This window comes from Ursus americanus, chromosome 3 (genome assembly GCF_024610735.1).
Source record: "Ursus americanus isolate L20-20 chromosome 3, mUrsAme1.1.p, whole genome shotgun sequence".
In the NCBI taxonomy this organism is placed as follows: Eukaryota; Metazoa; Chordata; class Mammalia; order Carnivora; family Ursidae; genus Ursus; species Ursus americanus.
The window spans coordinates 73439399-73457392 of NC_142129.1; the positions used below are offsets into that span (position 1 = coordinate 73439399).

Consider the following 17994-nt stretch of genomic DNA (forward strand, 5'->3'; position numbering starts at 1 on the left):
CTAGATTGTTTAAGGGAGGATTTAAGGTCGTTTACACGGATACATAAAACATAACAAGACCGCATAAACTAAAAGCAGGACAAAGTAAAACAACAGTGGATACAGACTGCAGAGTCATGAATGAATCAGATTAAAAATGGATGTGACAAAGATGGAAGCGTTATGCATTTGCCCCAGGTGGACCACAGGGTTGGTGATAGGCCTTTAACCAGTGAACCAACGCTGTTCCATGCATATCCAATTACAACATAGAGAAAATCAGTGGCCTGTTAGAAACTCTAATTTACGGCTTGTAAAGAAGCTTGACTATACGGCTAAGAAAAAAAAATCAAGGCAGAGGATGTTTGGTAAAAGGTGAAAGTTTTGCTTTGCAGTATGATTTTCTTAAAGAAAGCAGGGAAAGTACACTATGCAGAAATAAATAAACAAACCCATAAATAAATAAAATAAATACAAGGTTTTTCTTCTTTTAAACTTTTGCAGGTAGCTGAGAGGCACAGGTGTAGGTCAGAGAATGAAGACTAAAGGTGACAAAAACATCTATTTCTCCTAGGTTTATAAGAAGAAAAGCTCTGATGTGAGTTAATACTGTTTTATGAATTGTTATCGTGAAGATTGCACTTACTTTTCATCAACGTGAAAAAACAGTAGACCAAAAATAGCAAATGGTAGCAGTAAACATCGGATTAAATTACAACTAAAGTAATATGCTAAAGTACACGATACTTTTTAAAAAATAATCCGAATTAAAATATGAGTTTAGAAACGCCTTGGAGAAAACGTGGGCATTGATCTGATGGCTAAAATCTGTTAAGGTCATATACTTTTAAATATTTTTACGCTGAAATATCCGTTTCCATTTACATACTTAAAAATTTTCCTATTTCCTTTCATTTATCTTCAAACAAAAGGTGAACAGCTACACCTCAGAAACTGCCAAACATACTAAAGAAAGGCTTGCAGAAAAATTTCACCTGGCTTTTTTTACAGCTGCTGCTAGCAAGGAAAGTTTAACTTGCGTTAACTGCAGAACGGACGAGGTCGGAGATTGTTTTATCAACTTCTCAGACGCAATGACAAAGAAAATTTCTCTTATCTACTTGAGACCCATGGAAACGATTGGGTTTCACTGGAAATTAATGAATATAAATATTTCCATGGGTATGGAGCGTTATGTAGACATGTAGAGACATGACTATAACTATCAAGTGTCCCCCATGATTCAGCTGGTAACCATTTCTCTCTTGGCTCTTCTACTGAGGAGCAACAGAAAGGAGAGTACATTCCTCCTGCAAATCCAATCTGTTTCGTAACTCGTCTTGCAAACAGCGTGCAGGCGAGCAGGGCCGGGACCTCGCCGGAGTGGTGAGGCTGATTGGCTGGGCACAGGAGCGCCGGGGCGTGGGCTGTGCGCTCTCGCCTCACTCCCAGGGACGCAGGAAACCCGGGCGCTTTCGAGCAGCGGCTCCTCCTGGCTCTAAGGAGCCGAGGCCGTTGTTCGTGTCCGCCGGGTCTTTCCTTTAAAATCTGACTCTCTTCTTCCAAAAGTCACATCTTGGTGGAGGTTCCGAAGGAAAGCCCGAGGTAGGGGCGCGCGAAGCTGAGGGCTAGATGGGGACAAGTTCGCGGAAGGGTCGGGCCCCCCAATTTCCTGAGCTTGGTCCCTGTGGGAGAAGGGCTTCGGAGGGGAGGGTGGGGGAGAGTCCTCTTGGCAAGTCCCCTGGGGAGCCCCTGAGGCACCCCAGCCCACAGTCTTCGGCGCTCGCCGCGCGCACCGGGTAATGCTGCCCGGAGCGCGCAGAGCCGGCGCCGAGCGGAGAGCGGGTGTCTGAGCCGGCGGCAGGTGCCCGGGGCAAGCATCACCGCCCCGAGAGGAGCAGGGCCGGAGCCGCAGAGGCGGCGGCCAAAATCCGGGATGCGCCGCCGCCCTCCAGCTGCCCGCCTGGAGTGTCACCTCCGTCTCCTACGGGTTCCCCATCTGACCCATGGCCTGTGGTTTCTCCTCAGGTCACGATGGATCTTGAAGGAGGCCATAATGGAAGAGCAGAGAAGAACTTCTTGAAAATGGGCAAAAAAAGGTAGCCAGTTTGTTTCACTTTCATCCTTAACGTGGCTTGAGAAATTTGGTAAATATATTTCTAGTCTACAGCTCTGAAGTAAATGGAGATGATTTTTTTAACCTTAAACGCAAGTGGGTTTTCTGCCGAAGTTCACTGGTTGAGTGGAGGACACGTTTACACATTCCCACGGCCTTGGTGAGCTTCTTCCTCGGCCTCCCTGCCGCCCACACGGCAGTGCTCTTACATCCTTTTCTGTGGTTTATGAACTTTCTGCTTTACGAGAGCTGCTGATCGCCCACGTCCCCGAACATGTGCTGCTTGCGCTGTGCTCCGTGGTCCAGTCTCTTGCTTCTGGTAAAACATGAACATTCTGGTCACAGAAACATTGCATGTTTGTGGCCTGGCAGATGGGACAGAAGGCCACAACTACATGTAGGTGGTAATGTTTTTTGTTTTTTGTTTTTTTAAAAAAAGGCAATGACTATCTGACCTTTATAAAAGAAGTTCTGAAAAGAGAAAACTGCAGTACCAAGGAAGCTACTAGCATTGTGTGAAATTATTGGTAATGGAACCACATAGGGAAATTTTTTTTTTTAAAGATTTTATTTATTTATTCGACAGAGATAGAGACAGCCAGCGAGAGAGGGAACACAAGCAGGGGGAGTGGGAGAGGAAGAAGCAGGCTCATAGCGGAGGAGCCTGATGTGGGGCTCGATCCCATAACGCCGGGATCACGCCCTGAGCCGAAGGCTGACGCTCAACCGCTGTGCCACCCAGGCGCCCCCACATAGGGAAATTTTAAGTAAATTTTTATCACAGTGCAATGTCCATACAGGAAATTTTAAACTTTGCTCAATAGGTTCGTTCTTAGTTGTAAATTGTAATAAAAATTTAAAAATAAAAGAAGTATATTAATATTATTTGAAACAAAGCTTTTCAGTGTAAAAGAAAAATATAAATAGGGACATCAAATAAGTTTTAAAAAATAATGTTAAATTTGAAACGGACTTCGTTATGAACTCAAGATTTTTAAAATAGTTCACTTTCTACCCACTGAAGGGGACAGTAGCAGTGAGCACACTTATTGCTAGATCTCGGTTTCTGAATATCATTCCTTGCTAAATGGAGTCTGTATTCTATGGAGAAATGGCTAATTACAACCATGGATGTTGGGGTTGGGTGGGGGGCAGATACAAAATGAGCCTGGACTATCTTGTTCAAAAAGAATTGTCGAAAAGAACACAAGAGCTGGCTTCACTGTACTTGATTGTGAAATACTGTATACAGTATAGTCCATGAATCTTTAATAAAATTCTGAAACGAAGAGGGAAACAAAAAAGGTGGGAAGAGGTAGTGAGAATAAAGGACTACTTTTTACAGAAAAATGCCAGCTATCGTATTGGAATCTTCATTGTTATCATTGATCCAGGCAAGGATTGTTATACGTCTTAAGCCAGTCAGAAAAAAGTTGTATCTAAGAATTATCCCAAATTTTTGCTAGGAAGAAAGAAAATGGAGATTTTTGAGTGGAGAGATTTTTGCAGTTAGCAATCTTAACCAAGTGATCAGACCTGGCATCACTCCTGGTGGAGTCCCGTGTTAGTGACAGGACACCACCTAGGAAGTACGTTTGCAAAAACATTGAGTCTGAATCTATCAAGCTTCTAGACTGATGTTGTCCAATAGAAATATAATGTGAGCCCCATTTGTAATTGTTAAATTTCCAGTAGCAACATTTAAAAAGTATAAAAGAAACAAGTGAAATTAATTTTGAAAGTATATTCTAAAGAAGCCAGAATATCTAAATTATTTCTACACGTAATCAGAATTATTGATACAGTTTGCATTCTCTTTTTCACACCAAGTCCTCAAATCAGCTGTGCATTTTATACTTACTGCACATCTCAATTTGGACTCAGTTTGACACTGACATATCTAAGATGCGGGACAGTCTGCAAGAGATCTTGTTACTACAGAAAGTCAATGTGGGTGGAGGGGGCAGAAGGACTTTTTGATTTAAAAAAGAGACTAGGGGTGCCTGGGTAGCACAGTCGTTAAGCGTCTGCCTTCGGCTCAGGGCGTGATCCCGGCGTTCTGGGATCGAGTCCCACATCGGGCTCCTCTGCTGGGAGCCTGCTTCCTCCTCTCCCACTCCCCTGCTGTGTTCCCTCTCTCGCTGGCTATCTCTCTGTCAAATAAATAAAATCTTAAATATATATATATATAATTATAAATAAAAGAGACTAAAGAGGGGCTCCTGGATGGCTCAGTCAGTAAGCGTCTGCCTTCGGCTCAGGGCATGGTCCTGGTGTTCTGGGATCGAGCCCCACATCAGGCTCTTCCGCTGGGAGCCTGCTTCTTCCTCTCCCACTCCCCCTGCCTCTGTTCCCTCTTTCGCTGGCTCTCTCTCTGTCAAATAAATAAATAAAATCTTAAAAAAAAAAAAGGAATAAAAAAGAGACTAAAGAGACAAAACCATCCAATACAATGTGTGAAACTTGATTACATCTAAGTTCAAAATCAAAACAGGAGAAAGCTATAGAAAACATTCTTGGGAAATTTGAAAGTAGATTGGATATTAGTTGATATAAAAATTGCTATTAGTTTTCTGAAATGTGAAAATGGTAGGAAAATGTGAAGTTCCATGATGTTTGCAACTTACTTTCAAATGGCTCAGCAAAATATTAACAATGATAATGTATACTTACTTACTTTCATAAAGAACATATGGTCAAAATGTTAACAGTTGTTGAATCTAGGTGAATTTTGTGTGCGTAGTCATTATTAGTGTTCTTTCAATTTTTCTCTTTGAAAGTTTTATATACACAAAAATAAAAAGACTCTGTATAGTGGAAGGAAGATATTGCCCTTTTTGTTTTTAGGTTGTTTGTTTGTTTTGTTTGATACCTTAAAGAACTCTGTCCTTAATACACAAACACTTAAGGATATTGGAGTCAGAAGTGCTGAGGGTATGTGGAAGGAAATGGTAAAGAAATTTGTTGGAGCCTGCACATACCTTCATTTTATTATTGGTTCTTCCCATGCCTACGGACTTCTTTTAAACAAAAAATTGTTTTTTAGGTAAGTAATTCTTATTGAGCTGTGGTCATCATCACTGATTAAAAAGAAAAAGCAAAAAGAAAATTGTTTTCTGCTTGTGATGAGAACTCTTAGGATCTACTCCTAACAGCTTTCATATGTGTCATACAGCACTGTTCACTGTACTCATCATGTCGTACATTGCACCCGTGGGACTGCCTTATCTTTGTACCTTTGTATCAAATTCCTCTAGTCTCCACCCCTTTCAGCCTCTGATAACTGTGAATCTGATCTCTTGTTCTATGAGGTTCTTTTTTAAAACTGTATGTTCTAAACTAAAATTATAAAGAAGCATGTGGCTTTGCTAATATATATAATGTTCGGATGATAGTATCATTTGGAATATATGTATTTCTAAAGGTCTGATAAGTGACTTGCCTTTTCTAAGTCCTGTGTTTCAAGCTGATGAGGATAAATTAATGATCTAGTAGGGATGAGAGATCAATGTGGAAAAGCATTTCTATAGAATGCAGTATCTTAGAAGTCTGAGGTTGCACTGAATAATAACTTAGTGTTTAGGGGATAGGCTTTTCCGTTTAAACTTGGCTCTATTCCAGCTGTGTGACCTCGGACAAGTTCATGAACTCTCTTCACCTGCAGTTTTCTCAGCTCTGACAGAAGGACAAAAATGTGCCTGCCTCACAGAGATTGAGATAAGATTAAATGAGATTGTGTATGGGAAGTGTTTACTTAGCCAGTATTTGAAATATTATAAAATTTCCAGAGTAGGAGCAGTTTTAGAGAATGAAAAATAAATAAAAGGCTTGGAGCTAAAATTCAATTATGTGTGACTGCTTTTTTCCTCTCATCCTGGTTCCAGAGATACTGAAACCATGCTTTACTGGGAATAGGGTGGGACCAATTTGAAGAGTTATGTTTGTGTGTTTTGTGTGTTTTCATGTCCGTCTAACATCACTTTAAAGCCAAATATGGGGTAAGCTGTGGATTTTTTTTTCCTTTAGAAGTCTCTTCAATTCTTTGACCTCATTTAGCATAAAGAACAAAGACAAAGATGAATTTACTTTTGAACTTGAAAATCTGTATAAAAATAATGTGATTCGTCTCTGGAATAGCGTTTTGTTTGTACACATGAAAATAAAGATGCAGAGGCCGCTTTTGGTCAGTTTGCTTTCATAGGTGGCCATCACACAGAGTGGAAAACAGCTTATAGCTAGAGTTGTTTGAATCTGTGCTCAAAATAATAATTAGCCTTCTTATTCCTGAGGACAGCTTTCTGACAGTTTACAGACCATCTTTTTTGTTCATAGCTTTTCTAGATTGAATTTATTGCCGTAATGGTACATTTATGGCTCCAGACATCCTTTCAGAATTAGATTGGCTCATAGAGAATGATTTAATTACCTTTCTTCTTAGGTTAGTTTATGCCCAGCATCTGATTGCCACTACTCTCTATTCGTAGAGAGAATGATTAAGGATAATATGTAGGTAGTACGGAGATAGACTATCTACTGCTAGAATTGCTTAGATGATAATTAAGAGAATTAACTCTGGAAAACATGAATGATTTTCTAATTACAGGTTTTCCTTAACTTACCATGGGGTATTTCCCCATAACCCCATTGTGAGTTAAAAATGTCATAAGTTGAAAATGCCTTGAATACACCTAACCTACCAAACACCACAGTTTAGCCTAACCTACCCTAACCTACCCTGAACATGCTCAGAACACTTACATTAGGCTAGAGTTGGGCAGAATCATCTAATGCAAACCCTGTTTTATAATAAAGTGTTGAATAGCTCATGTGATCTATTGAATACTGTGCTGAAAAACACCATGGTTGTATAGGTACAGAATAGTTTTAAGTGTATGGGTTATTTACCCTTATGCTCTCACAGCTGACTGGGAGCTGTAGGTCACTGCTGCTGCCAAGCATCCCCAGAGACTACTGTACTGCACACTGCTCGGCAGGGAAAACATGCAACTTCCAGACTGGAAGTATAGTTTCTATTGAATGCATAACACTTTCTTACCATTCTGAAGTCAAACCATTGTAAGTCTGGGACTGTCTGTAGAATAAAAACAGGAAGCTCTCTTTTTTTAATTATTATTTTTAAAGATTTTATTCATTTGAGAGAAAGAGCACAAGCAGGGGGGTGGGGCAGAGGGAGAAGGAGAAGCAGACTCCCCACTGAGCAGGCAGCCTAACACAGGGCTTGATCCCAGGACTCTGGGATTATGACCTGAGCCAAAGGCAAATGCTTAACCATCTGAGCCACCCAGGCACCCCAGTATAATTTCTAATAATTGCAAAAATTGTATGTCTGTATATTCATCGTAGAAAATTAGGGAATACCAAAGGTACAAAGAAGAAAATACTTTGATAGAAATCTCAATACCCAGTGATAACCACATATACGGATTTCCAAGATAGATGTAAATATTTTCAAACTTCATAAATGGAATCATCCTATTAGTATATTTTTATGGAATAATGTAGACATGTTTCTTTATCCTATTTGTTATTTAATATAGGACCTACATTAATTTGGTCCTTTAAAAATTTACATAATTTTGTGTAATCCTGTTGCTGTTTTTCAGTAAAAAAGATGAGAAGAAAGAAAAGAAACCAACTGTCAGCACATTTGCAATGGTGAGTCTGAATTTATTCAGTGTTCAAAATGCTTTGGAAATTTGACTTCTTCCCTAGAAAAGAGATATTTCATCTGGTATAATATTTTCTTGGAGCATATGTTAATGGAGAGGTAAAATTAATAGGTTTAATTTAGCTTGTTTTCAGCAGATTGCCGATTATAATGTGCTATGTAAATTGAGCCTCAACAGCCACTCTTCTTGGCCTACATTTCAGTATTCTGTTAATTTTTTATGTGTCCAGTGGTCTGTTACCTATGCAAGCCCTTCCCCTAGGGATGGTCTCAGCCATCTAGATAGAGGAAACCAGCCCCATGGAGTGTGGTGCTAACAAGATACAAGGCTCCTTGTCATCAGTGGCTCTCAAATTCTGGCAGGTTTGAGGTCAAAGTCTCAGGCACCCCAAAAAATAGAAGTTATCAATGCATTACTTATTACTATGAACTTAGTATATGTCATTATTCCTCTGTGCTGAATAACTGATAATCTCGAATTTGAAAACCTTTATATGATTCTTTATCTCATTTTCTGGTTGCATGGTGGTTGCTTAGAAGCTTCTCTTTAAGCAGACTTGCAGTAAGACAGGGATTTTATAGATGTGGCTGGATGATGGTCTCTCTCTACCTGGATCCTTCTTTTTTCTTTCCCAAGAACCTGGAACACTACTGAACCAATTAAGTCTGGCAGTGAGTGCATGCTTTATAATCCAGTCATAATACACCAGATGTTTTTTGAATGTCCATGGTGGGGGAGGGATAGGCTATCTTGTAAAATGGATATTAGCAAATTGAATATAAAAATAAGTGTAGGCAGGAGAAAAACAGTTGCCTGACTTTGACACTGGGGACTCTGTGGTTATCTTACATGAACATCTTCTTGCCCTAAAGTTGCTCTGGCTATGGTTTCAAACTTTTGTCCTATCTGTCCTCTCTGGAATATTTTGGGAATGAAACTATATGTTTGGGTCATTCTCAAAAAGACTACTCAGGTGGGAGTGCCTGAGTAGTTCAGTAGGTTAAGTCTCTGACTCTTGATTTCAGCTCAGGTTCATGATCTCAGGGCCGTGGGATTGAGCCCCATGTCGGGCTCCATGCTCAGCACAGAGTCGGCTTGGGATTCTCTCTCTCCCTCTGCCCTTCTCCCTGCTTATGCATGCTCGCTCGCTTGCTCTCTCTCTAAAATAAATAAATCTTAAAAAAAAAAAAAAAGACTACTCAGGTGATCAAGGGACAGCTTTTGTTTTATATTCTTATCTGTTAAAAGAAACTTTTATGTTCACGTAGGGTTTATTCCCAAGATTTAATTTCAGTTTTGTCATTTTGAGACCAAAACGTTTGTCTTTTGTAGTTTAGTTTTTTATTATTTGTAGCTTAATTTTTTTTTAAAAAAAGTCTTATTTTAGAAAATCTAACAGATCTAATATAGAGAGGTAATAATATCAATACAATTTAAGCCACCAAAGAATAAAAATCTGGAGTTTAAATGTGAGGGAATAACAACACATACAGTACTATATGCTATGTGTTGTTCTAAGTTTATAGAACTCATTTAACTGTTACAACTTCCTTTGAGACTGAGACCAGACATATTAGCTTGCCCACTCAATATACAACAGGGCCAGGATTCAAACCTGTAAAGTTCATGTTCTCAATCACATTGCTCAGGATGGCATAGGAGGAATATATTGTAAGCCTTTTGATGAAGAGCTGCACTATTTATGTATTTATTTTTCCTCATGTCTTTTTCCCAAGGAGTTGACACAGAAAACTGAACTGAACTCGTATGTAAAACCTATAGACAGGAGGACACATTCAGAATGGTATAGTGCTGATGTTATCAGCTGAGACAAAAACTCATGTGTCAGGACTCCTTAAGAACCCTGGGTTTGATGATTGACTAGGAAGACTGACTCTCATGACTCAGCATGTTGTCATACTTGTGATACTCATGGCTAAGATATTACAGCAAAAGGATACAAAGCAAAATCAACAAGGGATTTTGATTGGAAAAGGAAAGAGGGAGGCAGAGGTCCAGGAGAAACCAGGCATAAGCTCCCAGAGCCTTCGCCCAGTGGAGTCACACTTAATTCTCCCAGCAATAAATTGTGACAACTGTGAAATGCTATCAGACAAGCTCATCAGAAACTCAGCACTCAAAGTTTATACTAGCGGCTGATCACATAGGCATGGCGTACACCAGAATTCCAGACTCATAGAAGGAGGGCAGGTATTCAGCATAAAGCACTTTGTACAAATAATTTGGCCACTTTTATCAGTTAGGTGATGTTAACCCACCCCAAATCCAAGCTCTAGATGCCCACTAAGGGCTAGTCTTGAACACAGGTCTTTCGAAACAGCAAATCTCAGGCTTCCAGCATTGACTTATTTCTACTATGAGACTTTTTGGCAGTCTTGAGAAAGTGATGAAAAAAGCTAAGTAATATTCAAGTTTTTCTACAAGCATTTTTAAAAAATATTGGGCCTACTTTCAACAGAACAAGAAACATAAAAGGAGGATAAAATCCAGAGGAAGTAAGGAAATGGGACAAATGGAAATCAGGACAGGAAAAATACAAGTGGGGCTACAGTTTCTACGCAAAGCCCTCCTGAAAGACCACACACTCTTGACAGGAAGGTGTTGCAGATTCAACTCTGAGCATTCTACTTCGTGTATCTTATAGAAAAATTATTTTTTTTCAAAATAGAGAATATAGCTATTATCTATCTGGGGCACGCCTGGGTGGCTTAACCCACTGAGCCACCCAGGCGTGCCTCCAGAGTTAGAGCTTTTAACAACTTTAATCATTTATGATAGTTTATGATCGGCTAAGCTTTTATCTGACTGGATTCAAAGAGTTCTTTTTTGATGCTATTATCTTCTGGCCACCTGGTCATTTCTCAGTCATTGGAGATTTCACCACCAGGATCAGTGTCTCCCTTTCCACTCCCAGAGCTCCTACCACCTTGGGTAACTTTTATGGTGTTCTGGATAACAGCTCCTTAACCTTCACAAGTGCGGTCGTCTGTTTCTTCCCTTCACCCCAGCTGTCTGCTTGTATACTTACATCCTGAATTTTATTGTGATTTGAAACTATTGTGCCTCCAATGTGACCAATTGTAGCAGCAGCTTAAATCAGTCAGCCGTCTCCTTTCTTTTCAATCTGCTCATTATTCTCTCTGAATATGTGGCCCATTGACCCATCACTTTTCCATCAGCCCCTTCTCCTGCCCAAACTATAAGCATCCTTTCACTTGTCATCTGATACACAAAGGCCAAGCAAAATCACCGTCTGCTTTCTTGCTTTCCTTCACCTGATTCTTGTAGCACACCTCACAACAGGGTGTATTCCCAGCCGAAATCCTACTCCTCCTCTTCTCACCGACTGTGTCAAACCTCTACACTTTTAAGATTTCCCACTTTTCTTCTTACCCCTTTGGTGGATGAGCTCTCCTTTTATTTCACAAACAGAATGGAAGCCATCTGACAAAAGTTCATCCCTCCCAATCTACAAGAATCTCTCTCTCCCCGGATCAGATCCCTCCTCTTTCCCTCCTAATGTAACAGAGGAAGAATCTGGTTCTTAAAACTAATCACTCATTTGGAGCACCTGGGTGGCTCAGTCAGTTAAGCATCCGACTCTTGATTTCAGCTCAGGTCATGATCTCAGGGTCATGAGATCGAGTCCCATGTCAGGCTCTGCACTGAGCGTAGAGCCTGTTTGAGATTCTCTCTCTCCCTCTCCCTCTGCCCCTCCCTGCCCCCACATGCACTCTCACACTCTGTCTCTTGAGAAAAAATGTAACTCACTCATTTGTACTTTGACTCCCACATCCTCTGCCTTCTCAAGGACCTTACATTACTATTATCATTATCCTTTCTCTTCTGTATCTACAGTCTCTCCCTCTCTACTGGGTCTTTCCCATTGGCATTTACATGGGCGGTGTCCTCACTTTCGCTAACACCATCCTTCAAGCCACCCCTCTCTTGCTTGCTTGACACACAGGAGCTGCCTTTACTTGTGTCAGTTTCACTGTGCATTCATTTCTTAACATATTATAACTTGGCTTCAGTTTCCACCACTCATCAAATTCAGTAGACATGTCTTGATTCCATCTTGACTTTCAAGTAGTGCTTGACACTGTCCACCATATTCTTTCTTGTCTTTGTTTCCATGATGCTACAGTCTGCTGATTTTGTCTTATCTCTCTTTTTAATATATTTTTAAAAGATTTTATTTCTTTATTTGACAGAAAGAGAGCACAAGCAGAGGGAGAGGGAGACATAGGTTCCCCACTGAGCAGGGAGCCTGATATGGGGCTCCATGACCTGAGCCAAAGGCAGATGCTTAACCAACTGAGCCACCTGGGTGCCCCTCTCTTATCTCTTTTGTTCTTTTGTCATCTTAGTCTGTGAAGTTAGAGTTCCTTAACCCCTTATCCCAGAACTCAGTACATTTTTGTACTTTCACACAGGCATTTCCAAATTGTTTTCATGTAGAACTTCTTTCTCATTTGAGTTCCATTCCACACAGTTTTAGTATCTTCTATCCATTTGCAATGGTTTCCTTTACCAATTTATAGTTACTTTTGTTCCTCCATTGAGGATGTTGGCATTTAATTACTTCTACTTCTCTCAACTATGCTCTCATTATTCTTCTGTTTGGGTAACCTTAATAATGACTCCTAGGCCTGATGTTCTTTGACCTTTTCAATTCCAACAACCTTCACTCCTACTCTACTTAAGTAAATTACACTTGTGAACAAGGTCCTTGGGTTTATCACCTGGGTGGACTCCCATCTAAGAAGCTGTAAACTCAGAGGTGTCAGTCTTCAACTTTTCAACCTCAATTTTTGATTCCTTCTAGCTTAGCCTTTTATCTTTATTATTCTTTTTCGGACTTTGTGTATTCATTTCCTATTGCTATTGTAATAAAGTACCACTAATTCAGTGTCTTAAAACAATACAAATTCATTACCTTATAGTTCTGGGGCCAGAAGTCTCACTGGGCTAAAATCAAGGTGTCAGAAGAGCAGAATCCCTTTTGGAGGCTCTAAGATAGAATGTCCCACCCCCCCCCCCTCAGCTTTTAGAGAGGCTGTCTGCCCTCCTAGACTTATGGCCTCTTCCTGTATCCCTCTAACCTCTTCAGTCATCATTTTTCCTGCCACTGAGTCTGAACCCCCTGGCTCCCTTTTGTAAGGATCCTTGTCATTACATTTGGTCCACTTAGATAATACAGGATAATCACCCTATCTCAAGACCCTTAACATCTGTAAAGTCCTTTTTACCATGTAAGGAAACATTCACAGGTTCCTGGGATTAGCATATGACATGTTTATGGGGCAGGTGCATTATTCTGCCTATCACACCTGGTCAAGGCTTTGCTCTCTCAACCACTCTCTATTGCTGGTCCCCTTACTCCATGTCTGCTCTTCTAAAAGCCATTCTGTCCATATTAACCACATCAAATCTCCTCAGTTCCTGCTTTTCCTTTGCATTTAGTTGGGAAGTTTAGAGTAAAACCCAGACTCCCTCCTCTGGCTATAAAGGCTTTATGTAATCTATCCTCTGGCAAATCTCTGACCTCGCTGCAGACAAATCTCCTACACTCTGCTCTTGCCGCGGTGATAATTCAGTTTGGTCCTTGAGGTACACAAAGCTTCTGTTCACCACAGGACCTTTGCATTTGCTCTTCCTGCCTGGGATGCTCTGTCTCCAAATCATCCAGTGACTAACTGTATCCTTCCTGTTATTGAGATCTCAGCTCAGATGTTGTCTTCTCAGACCAGCCAGTCTAAGCCAGCTGACCCTGCCTGTCATTGTGATCTAAGCTCCACAAGAGAAGGAGTTTTTGTATGTTTGTTTCACTAGGTACTCCTAGTGCCTAGTGTAGGAACTTAGATACTGAGTGAATGTTGAATACATCAATTCCCCCTTTTACTATTTGCATTAGAGTGTATACTATATGAGGACAGGTAGCTTATCTTTTTCACTGTTGTTGCTGATATCTAGAACCAAACCTGACCCTTATTAGTTTCTTAACAAATATCTTTTGAATGTTGAATGAATGAATAAATTAATGGATTCATTGACTTCCTTCTCCAACCCAGGCACCAGGGAACGGGCATGTTAACCATCAAGCCTGCTGAATATCACCTAAACCACTCTCCTTTGTGTATCAGCCTTCCTTCTCTGTGGTTCTGGCTCACCTCTACTCTCTTCCTTATCAGTATCTAGCCAAACATTTTCTATTTTCTTGTATTTAAAGGGCTCTGATTATAATTAGTTTAGGCCTCTGTCTTACACTTCACCTGATGTGTTACAATATTTTTTTTGTCTCCTTCATTATAAACTACTGAAGTCTTGTTAATTTTTACATTTTCTACACCTGTAACATTACTTGCTTATATAAAATATTATTATATTGTATACCTAATTAAGGTTTATTTAATTCTCATTTTCATCCTCACAACCAGTATGCGAGGCTTGCTGCATGTATGACTATTTTCCCCATTTTATAAATGTAGATACTGAGACATTATTAAGAGATTATTTTCCCCAATTCCCCTTCCTAGTGAGTGATAGAGCTAGGACATTTCACTGAGTCCTTTGTGCTACTCAGCCTCATGTTACTACTTTCCTCAAATCTTACCACTTTATCTTCAGAGATCAATCTTGCCTCATGTCACAAATAAACATGAGGTTCTGAACTCTGTCAGCTTTGTCCTTGTTCTTGTGAACTTGTTTGTATCTGTGACTTCTCCTAACTCATTCCTTCTCTTGAGGTGAAGCAATGTATCTTTGCCTGTTTGGGAACCATTCTCCCTTTACCAAGTTTTATTTGAAGACTTTCAAACATATGGAAAAGTAGAACAATAAAATTCATGCTCATATACCCATTGCCTATATCTAACAATTGTTAACAGTTTGCCTCCCATTTCACCTGAAGTTACAGATTTTGTGATGTTCCATACGTAACTGCCTGTTGACATACCTCAAAAATTTTCCTACACAACATTTTTTAATAAAACATAATATAATGATCATATTTAACAAAATGAGTACTCATTCCTTGATACTATGTAATGTCCAGTTTGTATTCAAATATTTTCAGTTGTCCCCCAAAAGAAATGTCTTTTACAGTGGATTCGTTCCAAACAGGATCTAGTCAGTGACAACATTTAGATATTGTGTCTTCTGAGTCTAGAAGTTTCTCCCCTCTCAAAATGACATTGACATGCTGAAAAGACAGTACTATTTGTCCTGTAGAATGTCTCACCTTCTAGACTCTTTTTTATTTCTTCCTTATGGCATCATTTCACTTGTTCTTCTGTGGCTTACATTTTTAATATGCTGAAAGTTATGAATACATTCATGTTAAATATTTTGTGGTAAGAAGATTGTGTAGGGGATGCTGTGTACTTCATGTCTCATCACATCTGGAAATATCAAATGTCAGAGTATTTACAATACTAAGTTTGATCACTTGGTTAAGGTGATGACAGATTGGACCCCTCCATTGTAAAAGGATCTCTACCCTCTCGAAGCTATGAGTGATCTTGGGGCATCGTGGGATATCTTGTTTCACCCGTTAGGTGTAACATCCACCAATGTTCCCTCTCCTCAGGTTCTTGAAAGATTTGTTTCCTTTATTCTATAGGATGTTGCCCATTTCAGTTTCCTTCCTGTGTTTTCACCAATCACCTCTGTGACCCATGTACCCATAAACATGTGTGAGACTTCATTAAATAGTCTGTCCTTGATGTTTCCTCCCTGTCCGGTTCCCGTCCTCTTGCTTTTCCTTTTGCCCCAAGATCATCAAAAGGACGGTCAACGTGCTGTCTCTTTTACTTCATTTTCAATTATTCTTAACCGCAGTCACTCTTTTTCTCTTCCTGGATGATCTCCTCCAACTCCCATGACTTCTGCTATATACGCTAGTATCATGAAACTGCGTTCCAAACTCTGAATTCTCTCCATGTGCTTCTCGGATAGCATTTCCAGGATGAGCCATCAAATAGCACAAAATGAGATTTCCCTGCGTCCCTTCCCTCCAAACTCTTGCCTCCTCTGGTTTGCCCTAGCTCTCTGAAGGGTGCTTCTTTGTCAATCAGCTTTTTATTACTTCTTTTCCACCTCAGACCCCAGTCTTCTCTGAGCATACTGCTCTGCCTGCTGTTCTTTCTGGTTAGAATGTCTTCCTTCTTTCTTCTGAATACATGCCAACCTTTCAAAGCTGGGAGGATGCAAAACCTCCTTTATAAAGCTTTTCCACAAAGGAGGAAATGACCATTTGCTCTGTTTTATGTCTGCTTTACTGCATACACTATGCTGTCTTTAGCATGCACAATATAGATTGCATACACTTTTTTGCTTTGCCTTCCTCCTTTTCTTTAAGCCGTTTGAAGGCAGGACTTAAACCTTTAGTATTTAGGCTTTGATTCGTCATTGGGTAGGCATTGAGTAAATATTTATATTCATGGCCTGCTTGTTTTAATTATGGCCAGTGATTACTTTTGGAGGTAAAATATCCCGTGGGAGTGGTGATAAGAGAAATCCTTGTATATCAACTATTTTCTCTTCCTCTACCGAGGAATTTTATATTTTATCTACTTTAAAGGAGTCTCTAAGAGAAGGTAAATGGTTTCTGCCCATCTCTTCCTCCTTATTGATGTTTTTTTTAAGGAGGTGGATGAATCCTTAGTTAAGACAAAGTAAATAATGGCAAAATTTAGCAAGTGTTTCAGTGAAATATGAAAAAAAATGCCAAAAAACATATTTTCCCTGTTTTAATTTGTAAAGAAGATGTTATCAATTATGGATATGTCATTAACTTAAGCTTACTTGATTGCATTTTTATGAGCTAGAAATATTTTATTTTATTTATTTAAAAAATATTTATTTAGGGGCACCTGGGTGGCTCAGTTGGTTAAGTGTCTGCCTTTGGCTCCAGTCATGATCCCAGGATCCTGGGATCGAGCCCCATGTTGGGTTCCCTGCTTGGCGGGAAGCCTGCTTCTCCCTCTCCCTCTGCTGCTCCCCCTGCTTGTGCTCTCTCTCTCTCTGTCAAATAAAGAAATAAAATCTTTAGAAAAAATAAAATGAAAATATTTATTTGAGAGAGAGAGAGAGAGGGAGGGAGGGGGCTGGCCTTTGTGCTCTGTTCCTTGTTGGGACAGTGGGAGAGAATCTTCACCAAGACTCCACACTGAGTGTGGGGCCCAGTGCGGGGCTCAAGCTCACAACCCATGAGATCACGACCTGATCCAAAACCAAGAGTCAGATGCTTAACCGACTGAACCACCCAGGAGCCCCTAGAAAAAATTTAAATGCAAACACCTAAGTATATGTTAGATGTTGTTCTTACACCAAACTTGAATTTTTGCTAATTAAAAAAATATTTATTTATTTATTTATTTGAGGGAGAGAAAGAAAGGGAAAGAGCATATGTGGAGGGAGAGGCAGAGGGAGAGAATTTTCAAGCAGACTCCTTGTTGAGCACAGAGCCTGATGTGGCGCTCAGTCTCATGACCCTGAGATCATGACCTGAACTGAAACCAAGAGCTGGATGCTTAACCAATTGAACCACCTAGGCACCCTGAATTTTTGTTAATTTTACAACTCAGATTTACTAATTCTTTCCTACTTCGTGGACTAGAACTATTCTGCTCTTTATTTCTCCACTTGTCAATGTAATACTTACTCCTACTTATTACTCCTGTAAGTCCCTTTTTAGCTAACTTCAAGATCGGCTTCTGTCTCTTTGTCTCTAAAATCTTTCTGCTGATGTGTCTTTCATGTTGCCTGATCTTGATCTTTGTTTTGGTTTATGTTCCCTGCCTACACCTGTGATTTTTCTTTTTTTAATCCACTTTCCTCCCTAGATTACAAACCTGCTGACTCTACCTCATGCATCCACAGGACAATTACCTGCATTGGGGTTTATCCTCAAACCCCCATGGAAGGCTTCATCTGTCTCTGTTTTTGTTTCTGTTTTCTTTGATTTGGTTTTCTTTCAGTCCTTAACTAGTTCCTTGAATTATACAGAAGTATTGATTGCTTCTCAAGTGGACTGTCACAGAGCCCTGAGCCCATTCCCCTTACTCTTGTCTTCTCATCACTTTCTGGATCCAGAGGTCTGTCTTCACTTTTGACTTGCCTATGATTAAATAGATAGGCACATCTACACTATCAGTCATTATGGCCCTATTCTATCTTTTCAGG

The 17994-nt window shown here is 40.0% G+C and overlaps 1 protein-coding gene across 1 annotated transcript in view; it reads left to right on the top strand.

Moving 5' to 3' along the window:
• The first annotated feature begins 1408 nt into the window (after positions 1–1408).
• Positions 1409–17994, top strand: part of ABCB1 (ATP binding cassette subfamily B member 1) — a 97255-nt gene continuing 80669 nt past the window's right edge. The window contains exons 1-3 of the mRNA XM_045793339.2: positions 1409–1584; positions 2008–2078; positions 7720–7771. Of these exons, the coding sequence (XP_045649295.2) occupies positions 2014–2078; positions 7720–7771 (117 nt within the window). The 5' untranslated portion in view covers positions 1409–1584; positions 2008–2013. The remainder of the gene's footprint in view (positions 1585–2007; positions 2079–7719; positions 7772–17994) is intronic.